At 44.1% G+C, this 26,391-nt stretch overlaps 1 protein-coding gene and 1 pseudogene across 6 annotated transcripts in view; both read right to left on the reverse strand.

Annotated features, from left to right (window-relative positions):
- Positions 1 to 26,391, reverse strand: part of KMT2A (lysine methyltransferase 2A) — a gene marked incomplete at its 5' end in the record, with an annotated part of 101,330 nt that overhangs the window by 42,244 nt on the left and 32,695 nt on the right. For 3 of the 5 annotated variants that reach the window (XM_080640381.1, XM_080640380.1, XM_080640382.1), the window contains 12 exons: positions 2,300 to 2,420; positions 2,650 to 2,745; positions 3,160 to 3,306; positions 6,552 to 6,665; positions 10,059 to 10,190; positions 11,329 to 11,402; positions 11,750 to 12,127; positions 13,089 to 13,153; positions 15,429 to 15,663; positions 16,517 to 16,694; positions 17,923 to 20,555; positions 23,610 to 23,679. In XM_080640381.1, the coding sequence (XP_080496507.1) occupies positions 2,300 to 2,420; positions 2,650 to 2,745; positions 3,160 to 3,306; positions 6,552 to 6,665; positions 10,059 to 10,190; positions 11,329 to 11,402; positions 11,750 to 12,127; positions 13,089 to 13,153; positions 15,429 to 15,663; positions 16,517 to 16,694; positions 17,923 to 20,555; positions 23,610 to 23,679 (4,243 nt within the window). Of the gene's footprint in view, positions 1 to 2,299; positions 2,421 to 2,649; positions 2,746 to 3,159; positions 3,307 to 6,551; positions 6,666 to 10,058; positions 10,191 to 11,328; positions 11,403 to 11,749; positions 12,149 to 13,088; positions 13,154 to 15,428; positions 15,664 to 16,516; positions 16,695 to 17,922; positions 20,556 to 23,609; positions 23,680 to 26,391 lie in introns of all 5 variants that reach the window. The other 2 variants (XM_080640379.1, XM_080640378.1) reach the window with 1 other exon arrangement.
- Positions 10,428 to 10,967, reverse strand: LOC308257731 (small ribosomal subunit protein uS8-like; annotated as a pseudogene). Its single transcript has 2 exons — positions 10,572 to 10,967; positions 10,428 to 10,462 (listed from the first exon to the last, which is right to left on the reverse strand). The product of its transcript is annotated as a small ribosomal subunit protein uS8-like (transcript).

A 26,391-nucleotide genomic window follows, 5' to 3' on the forward strand; every position in this document is an offset into this window, starting at 1 on the left:
CACGCTGGCTGGTCTCTAGTGTGACTATTGAAGAAAAATGTTTGAATATTTGAAACTGACATCAGAGGAGTGGCAGCATGACAGCTAACCTGGTCCTCTCCCCTGAAACTTCAACAAGTTAACCAACTCTAATTCAACAAAGAAACCCCTGCTCAGCACAGAGGCACGCCTGAGAGTCCTGCACAGAAGCACCTGCAGGTGGGCCACCGGGAATAAACATGAGGACGAGAAGGGAGGGAAGCACAGACGGCCCAGAGATGCAGCCCTGCAGCCAGGAGCTGGCTGCTCAGCCAGGAGCAGGGAGAAATCCAGGGTGGCTGGTGCTTCCTTCAGAGTGGCAAGGGAACAAACAGGTCTGAGTCAACAGATGCCTGACAGAGCGTGGGGTTCTCCCCTGCAGCTCTCTACTGTTGGCTGCTGGTGGCGTTTCAGACAAAAAAAACACACACCACAGAATCACAGAGCCCTGCTGCTGCTTGGACTCCCCAAACGCGACCCTGATGCCCTTGGGTCCAGGAGCATATTGTCTGTATTCCAAGAACTATAGCAGTAGAATTGATGTTTTCCTCTGTGACTAATCCCCAGGGCAGGACCCACAGAGGTGGAGGCCAAGGGTTGCAATTACGGTGAGGGCAAACATACCCCACGCCCAAGCAGCGGGCTGTACTGTGTTAAGGAAGCGATAGAGATTCAAGACTGGGAGATCACAGAGCTAAAACATCTGGCAATTCAGAGACATGCAAACAAATGAAGCTAGATTAATTTGTCTCCATGTACAAAAATTAATTCAAAATGGAGCAAAAACCTAAATGTAAGACCCGAAACAATAAGCTACGTAGAAGAAAATATAGGCACCAAACTTAAGGATCTTGGTCACAGAGAATATTTTATGAACTTGATTCCAAAGGCAAGGGAAGTAAAGGCAAAAATAAATTAATGGGATTACATTAAACTAAAAAGCTTCTGCACAGCAAAAGAAACTGACAACAAAACACAGAGGCAGCCAACCCGATGGGAGATGATATTTGCAAACAGTAGTTCCTACAAAGGTTTAATCTCCAAAATATATATAGAACTCATAAAAGTCAACACCAAACAAATGACCCAATCAAACAGTGGGCAGAGGACCTGAAAATACACCCCTCCCAAGAAGACATACGAACAGCCAATAGATATATGAGAAGATGTTCCACCTCACTGGCAATTAGGGAAATGCAAATCAAAACTACAATGAGATTCCACCTCACACCTGTTAGAGTGGCCATTATCAACAAGACAAGCAATAACAAGTGTTGGAGAGGTTGTGGAAAAAAGGGAACCCTCATTCACTGCTGGTGGGAATGCAGACTGGTGCCACAATGGAAAGCAGTCTGGTGATTCCTCAAAAAATTAAAAATAGAGCTACCACATGACCCAGCAATCCCTCTCCTGGGTGTATACCCGAAAAACTCGAAATCATGTATTCACAAAGATATATCTGCCCCTATGTTCACTGCAGCATTATTCATGGTAGCCAAGACATGGAAACAGCCAAAGTGCCCTGCAAAAGAGGACTGGATAAAGATGTGGTCCATACACATAGTGGAATACTACTCAGCCACAAGAAAGGATGAAATAGTGCCATTTGCAACAGCATGGATGGACCTTGAGAACATTATGCTAAGTGAAATGTCAGAAAAAGCTAAGAACCATATGATTTTTCACTCATATGTGGGATATAAAACTGAAACTCATGAACACAAACTGCAGTGTGGTGATTGCCAGAGAGAAGGGGGTGGGGGGAGAAGGGGAACCTAATATATGGTGACAGAGGATTTGACTCTGGGTGGTGAGCACACGGTGCAATATACAGATCTTGTCACACAGAAACCCACAACTGAAACCTTTATGTTCATGTTGACCAATGGCACCCCAATCATCTTAATAAGTTAATTAAACATAAAAGAAAATAAAGTAAAATGGTTGCCTCAGTACCACATAAAATCATTTCTGAAACAATCAAATAAATATCTATGTACCTCACTTTGGGAAATACTGGCTCAGGGAATTTCTTTGTGGTTAGTTAACTCTTATAAAAAAAAAAAAAAACTACTTAATTCTTCCCATAACCTAATAAAACATGCCTAGTTGCTATAATTCTGTGTAAAAGAAAGCAAGACCAAAAACTTAGTAAATGTGTCTAAATGGAAACCTTGAAAAGACGTGTAAGACATTTATCTTATTCCACTTGAGTGTTCATTTCATCTCCAAAACATCAAGAACAACATCTAAAATGCGACAAAACCCTTCTGGGCGGCACCTTTAGCAAAGAGTTTGGCACAGTCGTGGCACAGTGAGAAGTCGTGGGACCACTGCGCATCCCAGCCTTTGCCTGGGGTTGTGGATCCACAGCTCTTGCAGCGCACACACTTGGTGCAGATCTGGAAAGGAAGGAAAGAAATGCAGTAGGGTTTCTTATCATTAGTATCTCCTCTGATTTAAAAAGATCACAAATATCTAGAGTTGACTTCTCTCCTGGGATGGCTTTTCTAATAACAAGGCCAAAGTAATTGTTACCCTGACATCCTCAAGCAAGGACATTCCTAATGTAAGTCACCCAAGCCCAGCTGCATGACAGTCCTCTCTGGAACACATGATGTGTGCACTCACCCAAACTTTCTTTTTCTTTGTAGGTTTGGTGGGGTAGTTAGGTCCTAGGCACTCAGGGTGATAGCTGTTTCGGCACTTATTACATTCCAGCAGCTGCTGTAAGACAAACACGAAGGCAAAAGCATGGGCATCACCTCACCTCACTGAACACCTGTCGCTGCACACCTCATTTCATACTTATCTTCAAATAAGTACAGCACATCCATCTAGAGGTACATTTCCTCATAAATTACGTACTCCCCATTAAAGCCCATGAACTTATTTCCTGCCAAAGGCACTCAGTGGTGAGTATCCTTATCAGGTAGACTTGACTTATTTGGGGGATTTTATCCAATGCCACGTCTTGTGCAATATCCCCAAAATTAAAACACAAAAATAGGCAACTGATTATACCCAATCAAATAGTCAAACAGCCTAAGCCAAGAGAAAAAAACAGATGCAAAATCCTAAAGGAAAAGGCAGGAATGAAGATAATCATCCTCCAAGCAGTTCTATTGCTTAGCCGTGTACCTTTGTGGCTTGATGCTGCCTTCCACAAACGTGACAGAACTTGCAGCGACGGCAACACCAGTTTTCCAGCTGGTCCTCCAGGGGGCGCTCGTTCTCCTCTAAACAAAACCTGTGGAAAGGCTCACAGCAGACTTGGCAATACACAAACTGGGGAAAGATGGAGAAAAAAGTTATAGAATAGCATGCAGATATATCAGCCAAATCCTACACACATCCTTTGGGAGTTAGGAGTATAGTGCTCTCTATATTTTATTCAGTATATAGTCAGTATGCAATGAGTATATTTTTTTCAACAGCACAATACAGGGCATTGCAGGAGATTCAGGGAACTAATGTGGGAGTAATAAAATGATAAAGTAACAAAATAAATACAACCCAAGATTTCATATGATGTGCTAAGTGACATAAGATAGCTATAAACAAAGAGCTATGGGAATGTAAAGGAGTAGGTAAGGGGGGAATTGGTGGAGGTTTTAAAGATTTTCTACAATATTCTAAACAGTTGTAAGCTCTGGTTTATCCTTTCTATGTCTAATTTTAGAAATAAATTATTTTCATATCGATATTTTTAAAAATTCCAATAAGGGTGACCCAGAATTTTTTTTTAAAATATATTTTTATTGATTTCAGAGAGGAAGGAAGAGGGAGAGAGAGAGAGAGAGATAGAAACATCAATGATAAGAGAGAATCATTGACTGGCTGCCTCCTGCATGCCCCACACTGGGGATTGAGCCCACAACCCAGGCATGTGCCCTGACCAGGAATCGAACCGTGACATCCTGGTTCATAGGTCGATGCTCAACCACTGAGTCTTGCCGGCCGGGCCAGAATTTTATTTTGCCTAAAATAATTATTGGGACAACTGGTCAAACATAAATAAGGTCCATAGATTAGATAATAATAATGTACCAATGTTATTTCCTGTTGCTTTTTAAAAAAAATATTTTTATTGATTTCAAAGAGGAAGGGAGAGGGCGAGAGAGATAGAAACATCAATGATGAGAGAGAATCACTGATTGGCTGGGGATTGAGCCCGCAACCCAGGCATGTGCCCTGGCCAGGAATTGAACCGTGAGCTCTTGGTTCATAAGACACCAGGCCTTATTTCTGATTTTGGTAATTATATTTAGAGGTAAAATGGCACAGGTCTGGAACTTGCTCTCAATTTTTTAGGAAAAATATGTCTATGTATATAAAAATGTGTGTATATTTTATTTCTTATTTTGTAAAATATAAACACACCAAGAGAAAAGAAGAAAAATGAAAACTATTAACATTTGGGGACTCCAGGTGAAGGGGAGATGAGGGTTCTTTGTACTACCCTTGTAACATTTCTGAAAATCTGAAATCATGTCAACATAAACAATTTTTACAACATGCATGGTGGGAGACCCTGCCAGGCACTGGCTATCCTGTTGGAGGCAATAAGGCCGTGTGCCATCCATCCTCCAGTTCCAGCTTTAGGATTCTGTGGGATTGCTGTGCACAGCCATGCAATTTAAATTAGAGCAACCACACTCTGGAAAAACCGTTTTATCCCAGAAGTTGAAGTCCTGGTGCATAAGTGCTTCCTGTGGGTAGCATATGTGTGAATACAAAGCATTCGATTAAGTAGGAAAAAGAGGTACAGTGCCCCCTGGCACTTGCAGACTGAATGTTCTTAGTTTCAATGACATTTAAGCAGCCCTAGCATAAACAATACTGAAGGAAACCCTTCTGTTTATGATGTATATACATATACACTGAGTGGCCAGATTATTATGATCTCTGAACACATAATAATCTGGCCACTCAGTGTATATCCTATATAATAAAAGGCTAATATGCAAATTGTCCCCTCGACCAGGAGTTCAACCAGCAGGCAGGCCAGCCAACCGCCATGTCCCCTCCCCCTGGCCAGGCTGGCCGGACCCCACCCATGCACAAATTCATGCACCGGGCCTCTAATACACACACACACTGAGTGGCCAGATTATTATGCGTTCAGAGATCGTAATAATCTGGCCACTCAGTGTATACGGAAAGGTTTGTTTTTATACGTATTATACATACACATATATGTGTACATACATTTACACATTTGCCCATTTATCCAGTTACATTCATGAGATAAATGCCTACAGCACAACTGCTGGGTTAGAGGGTATACCCATCTAAAATTAAGTAAATACTTCCAAACAGCCCTCAGAAAGACTGTAACTAATTTAGCTTTCCACCGGAGAGAGTGCCCATTTCCACACAATCCTTTTTATATCATGCGGTTCCCCCTTTATATCATGCTTTCATTCCCATCAGAAGGCTCAACGCCTCCGCCCACACTGTTTTTATTTCTCATTTCATGCATTATATATTCCTGTCCTTAAGCCTATTTCTTTCTGGGTGTTACTCCTTTTTCTTACTAATTGTTAAAGAGCTCTTTAGAGACAAGGGGGTTTGGATATTCAATATAAAATCACCATCAAAAGCATCTCTTTTCCTAGAGGAACATCGTATTATTTTTCTCCATGTTTAAGAATCTAGCAGAAAAACCAGGCCTCCAGTAAAGAGTAAACTTTTCTCACTCAATACCTTTGTGACTCTACTATGAAGCAGATCCCTTCCTAAAATCTCTAAAACACTTCAAAAGTATTTCATTAACTGGTTTATTTTTTAATCCTCACCCGAGATTTTTTCCACTGATTTTTAGAGAGTGGAAGAGAGGGAAAGACAGAGAGAAACATCGATGTGATAGAAACACATCGATTGGTTGCCTCCTGCATGTGCCCCAACCACGGCCCTGGGCCAGGGAGGAGCCTGCAACCGAGGTACGTGCCCTTGATCAGAATCAAACCTGGGATATGGTCTGCAGGCCAATGCTCTATCACTGAGCCAAACAGCCAGTGCTCATTAACTGGGTTAAACAGGGGGTAGTACCTACTGCCTATTAACAAAACAGAATACTATATACTAAAAGGCCAGCAACCATAACAGCATAACGATCAGAATGACAGATCAACCAGTCGTTATGAGGTGCACTGACCACCTCTCAGTCCCTCCCCCTATCCCGCAGGCTCCGATCGCTGGATGGCCAACGGGGAGCCGGGGTGGGTGGCGGCAGGGTGTGACTGGGGACTGGCAAGCAGGCGGAAGGCAGACCTCTTGGTCCCTTCCCCCCAGCCCACAGGCTCCAATCGCTGGATGGTGAATGGGGAACCATGGGGAACTGGGGTGGGCGGTGGCGGGGTGGGACTGGGGACTGGCGAACAGGCACAAGATGGCCTTGATCACAGGTTAGGCCTAGGGACCCCACCTGCACACCATTTCGTGTGCTGGGCCTCTAATATAATGATATTTTCATCGATGAAAACTAATCTACATTACACTTGCTAGGGCACCAAAAAGCAGTCTCTCACCTCCACGTGCCCACTGCTGGCACAGAGAAAGCACACCACCCTGGGAGTGATGGGGAGAGAGGTCAGGATGCCCAAGCCGCCCATCTCCCACACGTTCTCGGCTTCACAATCCTCCTGCGGAGAGAGAAAACCACTTATGAAAGTTTTGCAATGACACAACAATGTCAGGCATACTTCCTTTAATGAGTTCAAAAACAACTGCTGCTTTAAAAAATTTTAGTATCAGATACTAGTACAACTATTAAAACGGTCGGTTTAATTCACACTAACTATAATGCAAAGTAACACTGGGACTGAATTCCCGTTAGTTTTACTGATCCAAGCTATCATCATCCTTTGATAATTCCTACGGGAAAGAATGATTTCCTCAGACACTATTCTCATGTAAATGTACTTTATCACTCACAACACATGAACCCATCTGCTGATGGTGGTTCGTATTCATTTCCCTGCTCTGTGCTGAATTTCCTTGCTTTCAACACCTCTAGTAACATCATTATCTTGACTGAGTCAAGGACACTGGCTTCTGATCAAGGTCCCACAGCCATGTGTAGTGGTTACAAATCGGGAGGGTATCTTGGCTGCAAGGGGAGTCCCAGCCCCACACTAAGCGCCCAGCCCAGGGTTCTGTGGCTGTGAAGAGGAGTCCCTGTAACTTCTGGCTGTAAAAACCAGCGAGGACTGTGGATGAGTGAGCCGCAGGCTGCTGGAGACCCAGGTGTTGATCTTAAAGGGCCTGCACACAGCCTTACTCAGACTCATTTCCCTCTGAGCTCCAGCTGTGTGGAGTCCCCCACTGCAGGTGGTACCATATCTGAGTCTCCATCAACTTGGCTAACAAGTTTGCCTGCCCCAGTGACTCCGAGACCCTTACCCATCCAAGATGATTCCAGTGGCTTTTCCATACAAACGGCCTGCCCTTGCTCATGCTGCAGACTTTCCTAAAATCTCTCAAAGGGAACAAACCCCAAACAAGCAGCATCTGGCCTCAGCAGGCCCCATACTTGCTGCTAAGCAGTCCCAACCCCAGCAATAGCAGCAGCTGAACTCAGTTTTACAGCTTAGCCTTCTCCCAGGCATCTCCACGCCAGAACAAGTAGCAGCCACCTGCAGATCATCTTGTAGCTCATGCTGGATGACTCCAGGCAGGGTAGAGGCAGCAGCTGACCTTGGTCAGCACCTCCCAGGAGACCAACACCAGCACATCCAGTGGACAACCTCAGACCACATGGAAGCACCACCCAACCACCAACACATTCAGGGGTAGGTTGGGCAGGCACTAGAGCCCCGCTGAAGGGAGTCCTGTTCCATGAGGTGGGCGACTGCACAGCAGCTCCTCCGCTGTGGTCTCTGCAGCCCTACCAGTCAATCAGCCTGGGGGTACCTACCTCCCATTGATGTACCAATAGAAATCAAGGCTCAACTACAACAGGGGGCAAACACAGCCTACACAGGGGGCACAGACAGATGCCTTGCTCTGGTGACCAGGGAGGCTGCACCACAGGGACACCTACCACATTAGGCTGTTCTACCAAGACCAGGAGACGTAGCAGCTCTACCTAATCCATAGCAACAAATGCGGGGAAGCTGCCAAATTGAGAAAACAAAGAAGCATGTCCCAAGTGAAAGAACAGAACACTCCAGGAAAAGAATTAAAGAAAATGGAGACAAGGAATCTAACAGATGCAGAGTTCAAAACACTGGTTATAAGGGTGCTCAATGAATTTAGGGGAAGAGTAGAGGAACTCAGTGAGAAAGAGATAGTAAACATGAATGAGATAGAAAACATAAAAAAAATATCACACTGTCAGAAATGTAGGATACACTATCTGAAATGAAGAATATATTACAGGAAATCAATAGTACTAGTAGAGTAGATGAAGCAAAGCATCAAATCAGAGATTTGGAATATAAGGAAGCAGAAAACACCCAATCAGAACAGCAAAAAGGAAAAAAAAAATACCCCCAAATGAAGATAGTGTAAGGAGCCTCTAGGACAACTTCAAGTGAATCAACATTTGCATCACGGAGGTACCAGAAGGAGAAGGGAGAGAACAAGGAATTGAAAAGCTATTTGGAAAAAATGACAGAAATTGGGCGACATCTGTAACGCTGTAACAATAAAAAAGAATTGACAGAACACTTTCCTAACCTGGTGAAGGAAACAGTCATACAAGTCCCAGAGGCACATAGAGTCTCAGATTAGTTTAACACAATGAGGCCCACACCAAGACACATCGTAATTAAAATGACAAAGGTTAAAGACAAAGACAGAATCTTAAAACCAGCAAGAGAAAAGCAGTTAGTTACCTACAAGGGAGTGCCCATATGACTGTCAGCTAATTTCTCAACAGAAATTTGCAGGCCAGAAGGGAGTGATAAGAAACATTCAAAGTGATAAAAAGCAAGAACCCCACAACCAAGATTACTCTATACAGCAAAGCAGAATAAAAGGATAGACAAAGAGCTTTCCAGAAAAGAAAAAGCTAAAGGAGTTCATCACCACCAATGAGTATTACAGGAAATGTTAAAAGGTCTTCTTTAAGAAGAAGAAAAAGATCAAAGTTTGAATAATAAAATGGCAATAACTATTATCTATCAACAATTACTTTAAATACCAAGGGCTTAAATGTTCCAATCAAAAGACACAGGGAAGCTGAATGGATAAGACCCTTATACATATGCTGTCAACACGAGACTCATGTCAGATGGAAAGACACAGAGAAAATAAAGGAATGAAAAAAGATATTTCATGAAAATGGAGCAAACAAAAAAAAGCTGTGATAGCAATACTTATACCAGACAAAACAGACTTTAAAACAAAGATTATAACAAGAGACAAAGGATTCAGCAATTCCTATTCTGGGTATTTTTCTGAAGAAACCCAAAACACTCAATCAAAAAGACATTCATCCATATGTTCACTGTGGCATTATTTACAATAGCCAAAGTATGGAAGCAACTTAAGTGCCCATCAACAGACAAATGGATAAAAAAGAAGTGGAGCATTTACACAGTGAAACATGACTCAGCCATAAAAAGGAATGAAATCTTGCCAATTACAACAACATGGATGGACCTAGGGTATTGTGCTGAGTGAAATAAGTCACAGCCAAATGCCAGATGCTTTCACTTATATGTGGCATCTAAAGAACAAAGTAAACAAACAAAACAGAAACAGACTCATAGATAAAGAGAATATTTTGATGGTTGCCAGAGGAGAAGGGGATTGGGGGAATAAGTAAAAAAAGAGAAGGGATTAAGAAGCACAAATGGGTAGTTACAAAATTGACACAGGAGTAATATTGTAATAACTATATGGTGCCAGATGGATACTAGATTAATTGGGGTGATCACTTCATAAGTTATAGAAATTTCTAATCACATGGTTGTACAACTGAAGCTAACATAATATTGAAAGTCAACTGTAAATGAAACATAAAAAAATTATTTTAAAAATATAAAGTCCACGACTCAATATACTACGTGGTCACTAAACACTTTTACCTTAAAGTCCACTCTGATTCTGTGGACTCCATCTGCTGGGACCTTCTGCTTAGAGCTGCTGCCGTTGGAGAGAGTGCTGAGGATGTTCAACGTGCCTGCGTTCTCCTGCTTGTTGACGGGAGGTGGTTTTTCCTACAGGAATAGAAAACAAATAAAGAACAAAACCACACTTTACTTGCCTTCACTTTTTAAAAAATATTTTTTAAATTGATTTTTAGAGAGAGAGGAAGGGAGAGAGAGAAACATTGATATGAGAGCGAAACATCGACTGGCTGCCTCCTGCATGCCCCACACGGGGAATGGAGCCTGCAACCTTTTGTGCACAGGCCACCGCTCAATCAAGTAAGCCATGGCAGCCAGGGCTTGCCTTCACTTTGCAACAGAAAATAATGCAAATGACAAATCTAATTAATAGAAGGGAAAACATGTTTCCAACACAAGTATCCTACAGAAATAGTGAAATACTTTTCAAAATTTTTTTTTCATTAAGGCATTTTATTTGCATGTATTTACATTCCCAGAAAAAGAACCCCAGTATTTTTCCTCCTGTGTGCTTTCATCTTGCTTCTCTGTGGTCCATGATGCCAGCTGAGGTTGTCAGTATAATGAAACCAAACTTACGGGGCAGGAGCAGGTTATTTTGCAATTTTTCTGGATCTTCCAGTTGCACATCAAATTTGGGCTGATCACTCCACATTTTTTTAACCTGCCCATGAGGTTTACAGCAATTTTCCCAGCTCTGTGATCACCGATGATTTCAAATTTGCCAATGGAATCATGCTTCATCATCACAGCCAGAAACCGGGCGATGACTGTGGAGCGTGGCCTAATAAAAACCTAGCGTTTGCCGCCCTTCTTGGCATCATGGATGCTCTTTAGAGCATCAGCCAGAACATACCAGTGTACCATTATGATGGCATGGAAAGAGGGTGGAAAGAACCAGAAAATTCTTAAAGATCTCTGTCTATCCACATCATAAAAACAGTGCACACAGGGAAGGATGGTGATTACTGACAAATATTGCTAAAGGATGCTAAGGGCAAAACACTATTATGCTAAGCAGCCTATAGCATACGCTTGTAGGGCCATAAGGAACAGAAAACAAGGAGAAAGAGACAAAAAAAAAGGTATGAGCTAAAACCTAAATTTCACTGCCACCTACAAAGAAGAAAAAACGCGGTTTCATCCACTCAATTACATCTAGAATAAGGCTCTTTTCCTATAGAATAGAACACACACCTGAGAAATGGCAAAGAAACACAGCTCTCACCTTTTCTTTTGGTTTTTGTTTTACAGGAATACTTGGGCGAGGAGCCACTTTTTTCTGCTTGCTTTGCTCTGGACCTGAAGAATTCAAAATAAATCGCAGTCAGAGGTTACTACACTCACAGTTAATGTTAAAGAGCAATGACTCCGCTAGGACTGATTGGCCTGGGAAGAAGAGGCTGTTGGAAAAAAGAAAACGACTTAAACTCTAGGCACTGAAGAGGAAATTAAGACAGTATCTCCAACTTAATTGTTTTTTAGCTTCTATTTCTTTATTACTATGCAATGGTTAAAAGCTAATTTTCTTACACTGAAGACTTAAACATATCTATTTCAGGTTTTTTAGGTTTCCAAATACTGTTTAAGACATCGGTGCTTTTTTGCTAGTCCTTCTTGTTCGGCAGCTCCCTGCCGGCCTCACTCACCTGAGTCCAGCAGTGGGGGCTGCTTCTTCTTGGGCTCGCTAGGAGCTGCCTTGGGGACGTCTTTCCTTGGTGGTGCTGTGCTGGGTGGCTGTGGGGGGGGCACTGGTGCTGGCTGGGAGGCCTGCTTGCTGGACTTCCTGGAGGCTGAAGTGGGAGCTTGTTTGGGTTCAGGCCCCGGAGCAGAGGCGGGCCCTTCTTCGCTCTTCTCTTCTATGTGCTTCCGAGGGGGAGGCTCACTGTTGCTTTTCTTGGGGACAGGGTCCTCGCGTGCTGATGGGATGGACTTCTGATTGGCGTCCACTACGCTCTTCACAACACTGTTCTCTTTACTCTCTTTCTTTTCACTGGTCTTAGACTTTTTCTCTTTCTTTTTCACAGCTAGGGGAAAAACATGATTATCTATAAGCAAGAAAAATTTGATTTAAAATAGAAGTATAGGAATGTAACAATCTTATTCTCAGTTTCCTACAGCTAATGTTGACACTGAAGAGGCTCAAGAAAGTTAAGCTGGTCAGGTAGAACAGCTATACTTTCATTGCTCTAGGACAGTTGTGGGCAACTGCAGCTCGCGAGACACACGCGGCTCATTTGCCGCTCTGTTGACTAATGAGTTTGCCGACCACTGGGATAGGGGCTTAATCACAAGGAACAACAACAGCCTGTAATTATTGGAATCGAGAGTCTAGGTCAGTGGTCAGCAAACTCATTAGTCAACAGAGCAGCAAACTGCGGCTCGTGAGCCGCAGTTTGCCGACCACTGCTCTAGGAAATGGAAGAAACTGTAATTTTTATATGAATTTTAAATATTTTTTTTTTAATGGAAAATTTCAAACATACTCCAAGGTAAAGGGATAGTAAAATGAACTCCCAAGTACTCATCACCCAGCTTCAACAACCTCAACTCCCTGGGAAAGAGTAGTACTTACGTCAACTGGTGTGGCTCAGGGGTTGAGCATCAACCTATGAACCAGAAAATCTCGGTTCGATTCCCAGTCAGGGCACATATCTGGGTTGTGGGCTCAATCCCATATGGGGTATGTAGGAGGCAGCCGATCAATGATTCTCTCTCATCACTGATATTTCTGTCTCTCTCCCCCTCTCCTTTCCTCTCTGAAATCAAATATATATATATATATATAAATATATACACACACACACACACACACACACACACACATATATACACACACACACACACACATATATATGTATATATGTATATTTTTAAATAGTAGTACTTAAAAAGAAACCAAACCAGTATTCTCTTTACACTAGATGTGCACAACTATACGGCATTAAAGCGAGAAGCATGTTGGGGAAGAGCTCTTGACAACATCACCTTTTGCTTGCTTCTGAAGATAGGCTTTCGAAGGCATCCACTGTAGATTCTGACATTTTCTCATCCTAGGAGAACAAGGGTACCACAAAGTGAGTGGCGCTTAGAAGAGAAGCAATTCGGACAAGTGTTAATTTGTCTCCAAGAACCAGGGAATCTTTATCCGAGGCCATTCTGAGAACTGAAAAAAGGACGGCTCATTACACAGATGAAACCGGAGCTTTTGACGCCTTCAATCAGTGACTGTCCCTATCTTTAAGTCCTAAAAGGAGCAAATACCAAATTATTTTTTAAATGAGACTCAAATTTCTTATAATCTAGTACAAAACCATCGGTTAATATTTTTTATACTCAAATCAGTTCTGTTCCCTTATGAGATTAATATTCATTTAGAGTAACCTGATTACAAAATGGACTAAAGTTATCCAGCAAGTCCTCTCTCTGCCACCACAATGCTACAGGTCTATGTCAGGGCTTTTATACATACACACACACACACTCTCACACACACACACACACACACACACACACACACACACACACATATTAGAAGTCCAATGCACGAAATTCATGCAAGAGTAGGCCCTCTGGCACCCAGGACCCCGGCTTCCCTCACAGCCCCGGCTTCGTCTGGAAGGACGTCTGGTCTAATTAGCATATTACCCTTTTATTACTATTATATATATACTAGAGGCCCGGTGCACAAAATTTGTGCACAGGTAGGGTCCTACGTCTGGCCAGTGATCAGGGCCCATCTCTGGGGCAACCTAAATGTTTATTGGGGGGCCCTGCTGGCACCTGCTTTGGAGGTGACTGGCAGGGTGATTGGGGGGTGGTGCTGGCCTGCTTGCTGGCCGCTCTACCCCGCCCCCCCATCACCCCACTGCTGCCGCAGGTCACCTCCCTCTGCAGCACAACCAGCAGGGCGATCAGTAGGGGGGACCCTGCTGGCACCCGCCTTGGCTGGCCTGAGGCCTACAGGCTGGGGGCAGCTCCTGCATTGAGCGTCTGCCCCCTGGTGGTCAGTGCACATCATAGTGACACGTCGTTCCATCAGTTGTTCCTCTGTTTGGTTAATTTGCATATTAGGCTTTTATTATATAGGATATACTACCCAATTTAATGAAATCCAAACTTAGTCTGAAGTGTAAAATGTAACTGAGTTCATTTCAACCCCAAAATTCAGTATGATTTTACCTTTTTGCTGATCTGTGAATTCTCGCTCCTTTACATGAATGAGACGGAGACAAGATTCTTGCTTACAGCCAAAATGACTAAACCAAAGCACAGAACTACCTGCTGTCTCCTGGGAGCTACCTCCCTGGAGTGAGTAACGCAGCATTGCTCCCATTGGTTTTATATAAGTCACTTCCACATTATTCATTCATTCAGAAAATGTCTACTGGTAAAATCTACTCCTGATTCAAGGCACTTTCTGAGATGCTCAATTCCCAAAAAGTCTATCTGTGCAATTCTTCTGATCCACTTTAGACAAATTACCCAGAGGGTTAAAGTGCATCCACAAACTGACTAAGAAAGGGAGAAAAGATCATTACAACGTCCGTATCACAAATCCCACAGGTGTGAAACTACCCCAAGAGACATCAGAGACATAGGCAGATATCACCACTTCCCGAAAGTCATAAAGATAAAGGGAATTTCGGTTGACCTGATAAATAAGCCTAAATTTGTCGGTTTTCAAGTAGCAAGCCCCTCGAGCTGCGTTGATATGGTAGCCCCAAAGCACACGTGGCTATGTAAATTTAAATTAATTAAAAATAACATGTGACAAAAAATGTAGTTCCTCAGTCATTCACCACATTTCAATCGCTCCACAGCCACATTGGGCTAAAGGCCACCACAGTGCACTGAGCAGCTCAAAGCATTCCCAGCGCTGCAGAATGTTCTACTAGACAGCCCTGCCCCAGAGAGCATCTTATTTAAAGCACAGCTTGCCCTGGCTGGTGTGGCTCAGTGGATAGAGCATCGGCCTGCGGACTGAAGGGTCCCAGGTTCGATTCCAGTCAAGGTCACGTGCCCAGGTTACGGGCTTGATCCCCAGTGTGGGGCATGCAGTAGGCAGCTGATCAATGATTCTCTCTCATCATTGATGTTTCTAGCTCTCTCCCTTTTCCTTCCTCTCTGAAATCAATAAAAATATATTTTAAAACATAAAATAAAAATAAAGCACAACTTACACCTAGCCACACTGTGCAGCTAACCTTGAAACTCAAGAACTGAGTACAACCACATTCAGTTTTCGGATTCATCTTTGCAACGAACCGAGCACAAGTAAACCTCCTTCACGGAGGGGAGGCTGCCCTCCGAGAAGAGCCCACTCACTTGCAGCACTGCTTCTTTATATTGCGGCCACCGAACTTGGGCTTGTCCAAGCAGTTAGTACAGACACCACAGTCCTCGGGCACCTGGCAGCCAGGACACTGCCCACACCGCCTGGAGCGCCGTCCCTTCTTTACGGGGGGTTCCTGGGGTGCCTTGTTTCTGGTGACGGGTTTGATTGGTTTGATGGGTGGAGCAAGAGGTTCGGCATCTTCTGAGCCAGCGATTGAGGACTTGTCTGTTAAAGAAATGCATTGTTAGTTCTGAGGGAGGATCTGATTCCTTCCTGGGAGCAGAGGTGGAGAGCTTCAAAATCAATTTATATCACTAGATACATTCAAACTTTGTTTTCATTGGGACTCCAAAAGTGAAATGGAATACATTAAAAAGCGTCACATGCAGAACTGAAAGCCTGTTTAAATAATTATTTAAATGTTATTAAATGCCTATAAACTTGTAGCTTAAAGAAAGAGAAACCCAAATACTGGAAACAAAACATAGTCTAACCCGAAGTTCAAGAAAATGAACTGACTGCTTCAGAGGACTGCCTACACCTCTACATTTTAATGAGCATTTACCCATCGTCTAAGAGCTATAGGGTGACGATGAGAATGAGCCTCACTAACCCCCAAATACATGACTGACCCTGGGCCCCAGCTGCTGAGCTCTGAAATCCATGGCGCTGGGTCCACCACCACAGGAGGTCTCCCAGGCAGTGAGCATGGTAGGAATGCTAAGACAGACCTGTTCCTAAGGGACACAAGATTCCTCTGGCGGTCAACCTTTGCTCAAGGACTGTCTTGCCAAACCTTTTTATCCTGCAGGGCTGTCTAGGAAGGTTGTGCCCAAAGATTCCCTCCCTCCTTCATTGACTGACAGCTCTCCCAGCCTTCCCTGGTTCCCCCCGCCCATTGTGCCTCACAGACAGTTTCTCTAATGAGAATCCTTGTTCATTGAACGCTCCCTTGCCATCTGTTTTTAGAGGATCCAGATGAATACATGATGCTATCAAGAGCCTACGAGGCATCCCAAGAAGGATCAGCAGCAGATCACCTGGGTGCTAGGACTTCAAGGCTGACATCCTGACCTACCATCATTCCCCATGGAAGACAAAATCTTTTCTCGTTCTTCCCATGGTAAGGCACTCAGGGTGGGCATGTCATCAGGAAACACAGCGCGTTTCCGGCCAAGGGCCACAGCAGCTCTTCTGCAGACGTGTTTAATCCGGGGTCCTCGAACAGAGGTCTCTGATGAATCACTTTCTTGACCCTAAATAGGAGGTAAGCCAAAACAAACAACAACCACACATGTTGACAATATAATTAAGTGAAGCTAGGGTATTTTTGGCTAACTTATTATAATCTAGACTCACTCTAGTTATTTCCACCTGATAAGCCATATCAATTTGCAGGAATCAACTACTTCTGCATCCTAACATTGGCAGGAAAAAGACAGAAATCAACTGAGTCACTATTCCCAATTATACTACTTCTTGAAAATTCCCCTCAAAATTCAAGTTGCCAGTATATTATCAAGAAGTTCAGCCTAACCACAATTTCCTATATTTCCCTGATCAATAGGGAAGTAAGAAGAAATAACCTATGAATGAAGTATAAAAGACTCCAAACCAAAATGTCTCCCATCTTAAAGAGCCACTGCTCATTACTCGGAGGCTAACCAAAAAACACCCAAAATTGTGTCAAAGGAAGTCCTTGCTTGAACTCTCAACTCACAGAATTAGTAGAATATGCCCCAGGCTGAGTAACATTAAAAACCTAGGTCTGTGTTCACTACGACCTGACTTGAGATGTTGGCATAAATGTGCATCTACTGTATGACAATTTTTTAAAAAGAACCTAAAGGTCGGTATGCTTTCTCAGAAAGGACCAGTGCCTAGTTTACTGTGTAAAAAGAAAAAAAAACAAAAACACAATGCTGTTCTTTGTAAAAATATGTTTGCCTTCATTTTAATAACTCTTCAACAGCTTTCCTGTCCCACAACCTAAGGCCAAAGGCTTCTCCAGTGTATCTGCACACATCCTCTATTTATTTATTGCTCTCATCAGGCACCCCTTAGAGGATGAGAATCCACCCCCATCCCGTTTTCTATAATAAACTTGACTACAGAATTGCACCTTCAAAACTGTCACAGGTTCTAACCAACAAACCCATTAAGTACAAACTCCACATTCTCTGTGATGTGGCCCCAACCTACCCGTGGGCCTTAGCTCACCCCTTTCCTGCCTACAGCCTAGCTACTCACTGCCCCTCAAATGTGTCTCTACCTCCCGTGTTCCCTCTCCTTGCAATGCTCTCCCCTATCACTGTCTACCTATCAAAACCCTACCTGTCCTTAAAGGGTCATTGCAGATGTCACCCCTTCTTCTGCCTTTCCCTGATTCCCGCGACTGGACAGAACTGAGACCCTCAGCCTAAAGCTTGTTCCTAGAAGGGGCTGGACGTTACGGAGGTCACCAGGCAACACGGAAAAGAGTACCTGTGCTTTGGGCTGGTCGGTTTGTTTAAGACTCTTACTCTTCTCGATCTTGCAGAGCTGGGCCTTGGCCTTTTTGAGGAGGCTGGCTACCCTCTTGTCGGTCATGGGGAGCTTGTCCGCCTGCGCCAGCATGGAGCCGATGGAGGACGCAGAATGCTTAACGCCGGGCGTGGGCAGGCAGAGGGCCTTCTCCTTCTCCAGCGACGGGGCGGCGGGGCCGAGGTCCAGGGTGGCTTTGTCCAGGTTCCCTCGCCCTTTCTTGATCAGTATTTTGGTTTTGACAGCAGTTGTGTCCCTAAGAGTCACGGCAGCAACCTCGGGCCCAGAATCGAGGGATGAAGACTTCTTCCGCCCCGTGACCTTCTTGGCAGAAGACGACGTGGCCACCTCTTCCCCAACAGCCTTCTCTTTGGAAACCCTGCCCGCGGGGTACAAAGCGGAACTGCCTTGTATCTCGGATCCCTTTTTCCGTTTCTCTTTGCGGGACTCCCTCTTGTTCTCCTTCTCTCGCTCGCGGTCCCGCTCTCTGCTCTTGTCCTTCTCCGCGGTCTTGTCAGCGGCATCCCAGTCCCTGGACGGCTCCTCGGGGGCCCGGTCCCTGGTCCTGCCCCTGTCGGCCTGGGCGCTGGGGGTGAACCAGGGGAAGAGCGGAGTCGAGCCGCCAGCTGCGAATGGCTCTGCGGGGGCGCCGGGCTGCTTCCTGGGCCTCGGGGTCTTCTCCGCGGCCTCCCCGGGAGCCAGGGGGTGAGCGGGGAAGGTGAAGGCGGGGTTTAAGGCACTGGCGGCGTGAGGGCTCACAGAGATGCTCAGGGAGGAGGCGACGGAGGGCGGCGGGGTGAGCGGCGACAGCTCCGCAGCGCTCAGCCGGCTGCTGCGCGTCCTCATGGAGTGCGAGGGCGACCTGGGCTCGGTGCGCAGCGGGCTGAACACCTTCCTCTTCCTCTTCCGGCTGGACACGACCGGCGATGCCGCGGGGGCCCGGCTGCTGGGCAGGGTGACGGACTCGAAGATGCGGGAGTGCGCCTCGCTGGGCGTGAAGCGCGGCGCCCGCAGCAGCGGGCTCCTCTTGTGCACATCGAACCTGGGCCCCGCGTGCAGCGGGGAGAACAGCCGCGCGGCCGCGCCAGGCGCCGAGAAGCCCGAGGCGAAGCCCACGTCCTCGGGCGTGAGCGGCGGCGGCCGGAAGTTGTCAAAGACGGGCTTGCGGATGAGCCCCTCCTTGGCGTACTTGGCGGAGGAGAAGAACTGCGGCTCGGCGCGTGAGTGCTTCAGCGACGTCCAGCGGAACGTGGGCTCTCGCAGGATGGACTTGCGCTTGCCCTGCATGGGCGCGGCAGGGGCGGGCAGGAAGGGCGACGCCAGCGGGATGGTGGGGGGCAGCAGCCAGGGCGTGGAGTCCGAGAGGCCGGCGGCCGACTGCAGGGGTGGCGGTGGTGACAGCAGCGGCGGGGGCGGCGAGGCAGAGGCCTGCGGCGGGGGCGCGCTCGGCAGCGCCGACAGCTTCTTCGTTGTCCTAGACCCAAAACTCCTCTCAGACACCGAGTACCTCCTGCTTCTCCGGTCGTTCCTGTCGCTTTCCGGGGACTGGGAAACGGGCAGCGGGGTGTGCGCTTCGGGGGTGTCGCTCTGCTCCTCAGGGAGCCCCTGTATCTCCTCCGAGGCCTGGGAGTCCGTGGAGGTATCCACGCTGGGGCTGCTGGAGCGTGACGAGTCCGAGGACAGCTGCGAGGAGTGCTGCGAGGCGGCGCTGGACTTCTCCGAGGACCCGCAGGATGCGGCGCCGAACCTGCTGTTGGGGGCGGGCTCCAGGCGGGCGATCTTGATAGGAGGGTCGTAGTCCTCATCCTCGATGAACCGGCGGGGGGTTTTGATGATCCGCGAGGAGATGGCGCTGACCACGGGCATGATGAACTGCCGGATGTTTTTGACCTGTGTCTTCACCTTCCTGCCCTGCAGCTGGGCCGCTTCTTTCTCGATCTTCTTCTGCGCCCCCTTCTTCGCCCTCTGCAGGAGCTGCTTGGCGATGGTCGCGTCTGTCCTTTTGGAAGAAGGGATGATCCTGACCGGCTTCACCCTCCGAGGGCTCTGTCTGACCACTGTCTTATCTTCCTTGGCGAGGGCTGGGGCTCCGTCTGCGTCTTTGCGGACCTTCTGGGGCTTGTCCAGGTGCGAGTTAAGGAGGAGGCCCGCCGGGGTCTTGATCCTCTCCGTGGAGGGCGGCCTTCCGCGCCGCCGGACAATCTGCACCCCTTTCCTTCCGATCTGAAGCTTCCCTGCCTTAAACTTGGACTTGAGGGGAGAGAGCTTGCCTGCTCTTAACTTTTTAATCTTGGTGGCTTGCTGAAACGTCGCAGACGGGGTCCGTTTGATCTTTTTCAGGCTGTCTTCTTTGCTTCCCTTTGGTAACTCGGAAATGTCCTTTCCATGCGATATTTTGATTTTTATTCCAGGGAAGGTGGGAGGTCTTCCTCTCTTCTTTTCTAAACTTTTAGAGTCTTTCTTCTTGATCTTATCTCCAGATTTGGTCTCTGGTTTACTGAGAGGGGGGAACACGGGCGGGTCTGAGAGGAGAGCGGGGTTTCGGTCGGAGCCGCTGCGAGGCCTCCCGCGAGGTTTCCGAGGACTACTTTTAGCTGTGTGTAGGAATCAGACAATGGAGAGCGTGTGTTTAGCTTTGCAGTTCAGGTTGTAACTAGCTGAATATAATAGCACAAGCCGCTTGGTACTGAACTCTAGTTGCGTCTAATGAGTCAATATCACATTTTAATTGTGCTTAGTCTCTTTTCCCCAAAAACTTGCCTCAAAAAATCAGCTAAATAACAATCCATCTAAAAGAACATTTAAGTGCTTTTTTGATTAAAAAAAAACAAACAAAAAAACCCTAACATAATAAAAGGTTTTCAAATGAGCAATTTATAACATACAAAACTGATTTTACTACAACTTTAGGCGAGCAAGGTTTTCTTCTGAACACAAAAAATATGTTTAAAAAGAAATCTGTGCTACCTGTTCCTCATCTTCACCACCAAGATTAATACTTGAGAACATGTTCATAGCAACTCATTCCATCTTTTCAGTTCAGAACTTTGGCTTTAATAAATGTGAACAGAGTGCTCTTCTATCAATGGTACACCAACTTCTATAGGAAAGGCCCTGGGAAGCTCAGCCTCCTGAATTGTCAATAGGTTTTGCCATAGTAAACTGAGAATGTTCTATTGAATGGAAAACATTCACTTGAGCGACATCAGAATATGCTCACTGAACTCAGCAGCATGTAAACTAAGCATAGAAGGGACATGATGATGTGCCCATTAATGAAACACCCATCTATAGGTTCTTGAACTAATTAGTCTCAAATTACAAAAAACAATTAACCTTAATTAATTTAAGAGCAAATTAACAATTTATTAAATCAGATTTCTAAATAAAAGGAATTTGCCAATTTATAAATCAGCTCAATCTGCTATTTATCAAGAGACTCAAAACAAAATTCTTTTCCTAAAATTCTTTGTATAAACCTGTATTTTCTAAATGTCTTGAGTTCCCTAGTCTATCATATCTTCTCTTCCCACATGAAACTAACACACTCTCCTAACGGCACCCAAAGAGATGTATGACATGGTGATGAACGTTCTAGACCATGGAACCAACTTTCTAACAGAACAGATATCAACAAAGAGCTTATTGTTGAGCTTTTGAAATATAGAGGCTTCCTTAATGGATTCAGGATTCACAAATCCATTCTCGATATATACACCAATGACAACAGAATGAAGAATATCCATATGGTTTTCAACAACCAAGACAACATTCCAAGCACACTGATCACCAAGAACACGTCCAAGGAAACCATTAACGGGTAAACACCTACCAAAGAAGGGCCTCCCAAGATGCCTGATCCACCAGGTGGACTTGAGCCTGGCCACCCACAGGTCTGGGTTAATTCTGAAGGCCTCTTCTACCCAACTTTTAAAAGAAGCTTTTGGTGAAGTAGAAAAGGCAGGGCAGAGCAGAGCCTAGCTCTGCCACTAACTCCCAAACCCACATTCACAGAACTCACAAACCACTTACAATAATTGCTCATGTATCTTCTGGGCCTCATTTTGTCATTTACTAATTGAGGGCTAGACCACATGATCTGTAAAATCACATTATGACCCCTAGTCGGTTTGACTCAGTGGATAGAGCGTCGTCGGCCTGCGGACTAAAGGGTCCCGGGTTCAATTCAAGGGCACATGCCTGGGTTGCAGGCTTGAACCCCAGCAGGGGGCATGCAGGAGGCAGCCAACCAATGATTCTTTCTCACCACGGATGTTTCTATCTCTCCCTTCCTCTAAAATCAATAAAAATATTTTAAAAAATCACTTTATGATATGAAGGTTTAAGATTTCACCACATATTAATGAGAATATTGCTACTGTCTGAATGGCACAGATACTGGGATCTTACTGGCTAATCCCCCCAACTATAATGGCAATGCCACCCTCATTTGGGAAAGGAAAAGTTGTCTACTTATGTGTCTGAATCAGATTACTATATAGTACATGACTCTTAAATAACCCAACTGCTAACCTCACAAACTGAGTCAATGTCAAAGAGCAAAAACACTGCCTATGACATCATATTTACACAGATTGTCTATCCACATAGAATCAGAGAATCATGCAAGAGTTCAGAATAGCAGCAGAGACAGGGAATGTTTTCTCCAGCAAAAGATCAATAGCCACCCTGCCTGGTATTGCTCTGCACACTGAAGGGTAGAGGGTTCGCTTCCTGGTCAAGGGCATACACCTCTGTCGTGGGTTTGCTCCCCACATGCGGAAGGCAACCAGTCAATGATGTGTCTCTCTCACATTGATGTTTCTCTCTCTCCTCCTCCTCCTCCTTCCTTTCCCTCCCTCCCTCCCTCTCTAAAAAGCAATGGAAAAAATATCCTCAGGTGAGCATTAAAAAAAAAAAAATCTATAGCCGTCTCCTATTAGAATGGCATTCTGAAAGGCATTAAATGTTATTTCCACTAATAACTGTCTATCAGAAAACTACTGTCAGTCTAGAACCTCAAGACAGTCTAGGTATTTTCTTGGTGAAAACAATGACAAAAACATCGCTTACAAATGGAGATACACCATATCATTTTTGTTTTATTTTAATACAGCCTTTCAAGAATCAGGTAAAACATTCACATTCACACAGTGCTAATATTTTCTTTTTGGTTCTTTGACAATAACAGACCAAACTTCATCTGTAAAAAACAATGGCCAAATTATTCCCAAAGTCATAGATAGGGTGGGGCAAAAGTAGGTTTACAGTGTTCATATGGAAAATAATATAATTATTACTAAAGAATAATATAAGAATAAACTGTTTCATGTACTCACAACTGTAAACCTACCCTGTATACTACCATATCATTCAAAATATATAAATCTGAGGTGCTGTACCAGGTTCCGTGACGCCATGGGAATCTACCTCCCAAGCCTCGTGGGTTCCCACAGAGAAGCCTGGTGGAGAAGTCCCAGAAAGAGATCTGTTACATAGCCTGTGTTACTTAGTGGGAGAGAAAAGTAAGGGTTTACCTCCAAACCCCTCTTATTTAAGACCATCCTTTCCATGCAAAGAAGGCTAGGGGAAGCCACAGTCTCTTCACAAACAAATCGTAAAGGCACCATGCGCATGCTCCGCCGTACCTGAAGGAGACCTGGTGGGACTTCGTACTCTGACTTCTTCATCTGAGCCAAAACCTAAGAACTGCTCATCCTACAACAAAGGAAAATTATTTTAAAGTCAGAAACCAAAACATGAATGTGAACAAACCTTAAAGAAATGCCCAGAGGAGACAAAAATAATTTTGAAGATTAGTCTTTATATATTAATCATCATCATTCACATGGATATTTAAAATAGCTGTTGTTGAAATAAATGGACCCAGGCATTACAGTCCAATGGGAGCTGCGTGTAACTGAGCAATGCATGGACATATCATCTCTGGTGCACAGGACCCAAGAGACAATTCTACATTTCAAACTATAGATGCAGCCCAAAACAATTAAAGATCGACTTTAATTTGAGTAATCAAGTCAGTACAATGGCAGAAATAGCCCCAATAAAACTAATCTCTTCAACAAGTAGTTAAATCTACAAACATATAAGGAGTAACATAAACAGTATCATAACATCTGGGTTTACTCAATATTAATAGAGACTGAAGTTGCCATGATCGTCAGTTCCTTAACTCAAGAACGGACTTCCAGATGTGATTTCTGTTCACTTGAGATCCAATGATTCTCAACATGCATTTTGTGGCATCATTTTAAAATGTCCTGTGATGAGAGACGTAATGGTGGGCAGCAGCATCTATGAGAGCGATCATGAATTGACCACATGGCGGTGAAATTCATTAAAAAAGAATGCAGGAAAGCATCTTACTTTCAATTCTACCTAGAAAGGGCAAAAACTTCTCCTTCTAATTTTTAACCTGCCTTTAAAAAATAAATACCAAGGATTGAACCTATTTTGAACTAGTTCTCACAAAAGATGACCTATTTAGACAAACTAATGAATAGGAATTCACTGATTCCGAGATTAAGAATTCTTCTAGAGAGAGATGAGAAAGAAAGAATTTCAAATTCCAGAAACAAAATCCACACAAAACAAGAACAAAATAAGGAATAAAAGGTAGATATTCTTGAACCTCCAATGTATATTGATAAGCCCCAAACTAAGTTCCAACAATGAAAGCCCCAAACTTTCCTCTCAGGAGCGAAGACCACATGCATGTGGCCAACATCTGTGGATTTTCTGAAGCTGTTTCCCAGGGAGGTTAAAGCCTGAGTCAGGTGCTAGTCTGTTTACCACTTATTAACCAGGAACAGATGAAAAGATACACGCAAACTTTTAGACAAATTAGCAGGTTCAGTTCTTAAATTTAAATGCTTTTAAAGAGCAAAACGTTTGAGGTCAAGACTTGCGATATAATGCAACAGAGATACCATTCTCATTGGAATCTAAAAAGGTTCTTGCTCTTAGACTGTTAAAATTATTGAAGTATTTATTTAAGAAAAAACGATAATTATCCTCTCAAAGAGATTTCTTTGTACAGTATTATAATTCTAAGAATTAAACCTCAATTTAAGGCATACAAAAGTACTTTTTACACAATCTCTTCTTTAATCATTACATAAAATTTAAAGTAAACTCTATTTGAACATCATTTGTGAATAAGAAAAAACCCTCTGTTTTCATCTTAAAACAAGTTAGGGCAATCTAGGACATATGGGGCTTCATCCCAAATGCATTTCTTGAATGATTTTAAGAGTTACCCTTGTAAGATACAACACTATAAAAAAAAAGTCCAAACTCACAAAACAATCAAATAATCCAAAAATCTTTTCACAATTATGGAAGTTCCATATTGTTAATTTTTAAAATGTACTTTTGGGCCCCGTCCAGTGTGGCTCAGTTGGTGGGGCATCATCTCATGTCCTGAAAGGTTGCCGGTTCGGTTCCCTGTCAGGGCACATGGCGTTATTGTGCAGCTCCAAGTGCTGCAACGAGAGACAGCCCAGGGTTACAGGCATTATTCCAGGTATCGGGTATGCAGGAGGCAGTTGATCAATGTTTCGATCTCTCACATCAATGTTTCTCTCTCCCCCTCCCCCTTAAAAAAATCAATAAAAATATATTTTTTAAAAGTACTTTTAAAAAAGACATTTAGAATAGTAATCCTAACATGTACTTGGAGAAAAAAAAAAAAAAGACAAATAAAATAGGCCATGGTAAATTGCCTCAGATGCAGTAAAAAACAAAACAAAAACCAAAACGGCAGTATGTGAGAATTTTCCAGGGGCAGTCCCAGCTGCCATCTACTGCACGTAACACCCTGAGAGTGAAGGCCTGTCTGCGGTCTCAGCTCTAGCACACGCAGGTTCAGTGATATTAGTCACATCACTCACTACTTCCATATCTTAATTTCATTATTGGAGTGCTGTCCTGAGTAAATATAATGAATTAGGTAAATTACATAATTTATGTAAACTCACTTAGGAAACTGTAAGAAACTATCCACATTGTAGTCCTAATTACTCAAGCTCTGAGGGACCAAAGGACTTGCCTAAGATCAGGTACAAATAGACTTCCTACCATAATAGTTATAATTTAAAACTACAAATATTTAAAAGAATCAAATAAACCATCTGCAGTACAAAATTTGCTATTCTTTCAGCTACTGTTAAAGAAAGATGATGCCTATTTTCAGACCCTTAAAATATCTGCTTTGATTCATTCTTTTCCTGCATTATCCTATCCTCATGGAACAATCTGCTAATGTATGCATTTCAAAGACATCTGAGGACTTCCCAACACTTACCAGGGGACTGCATTGCTAAGTGCATGAATTTCATGCTCCAAGTGCTGCAACAAGAGACAGTCCTATCAACTATATTTATGATAACCAACAGGCGAGGTAATAAA

Source organism: Plecotus auritus (assembly GCF_963455305.1).
Source record: "Plecotus auritus genome assembly, chromosome: 9".
NCBI classification, from domain to species: domain Eukaryota; kingdom Metazoa; phylum Chordata; class Mammalia; order Chiroptera; family Vespertilionidae; genus Plecotus; species Plecotus auritus.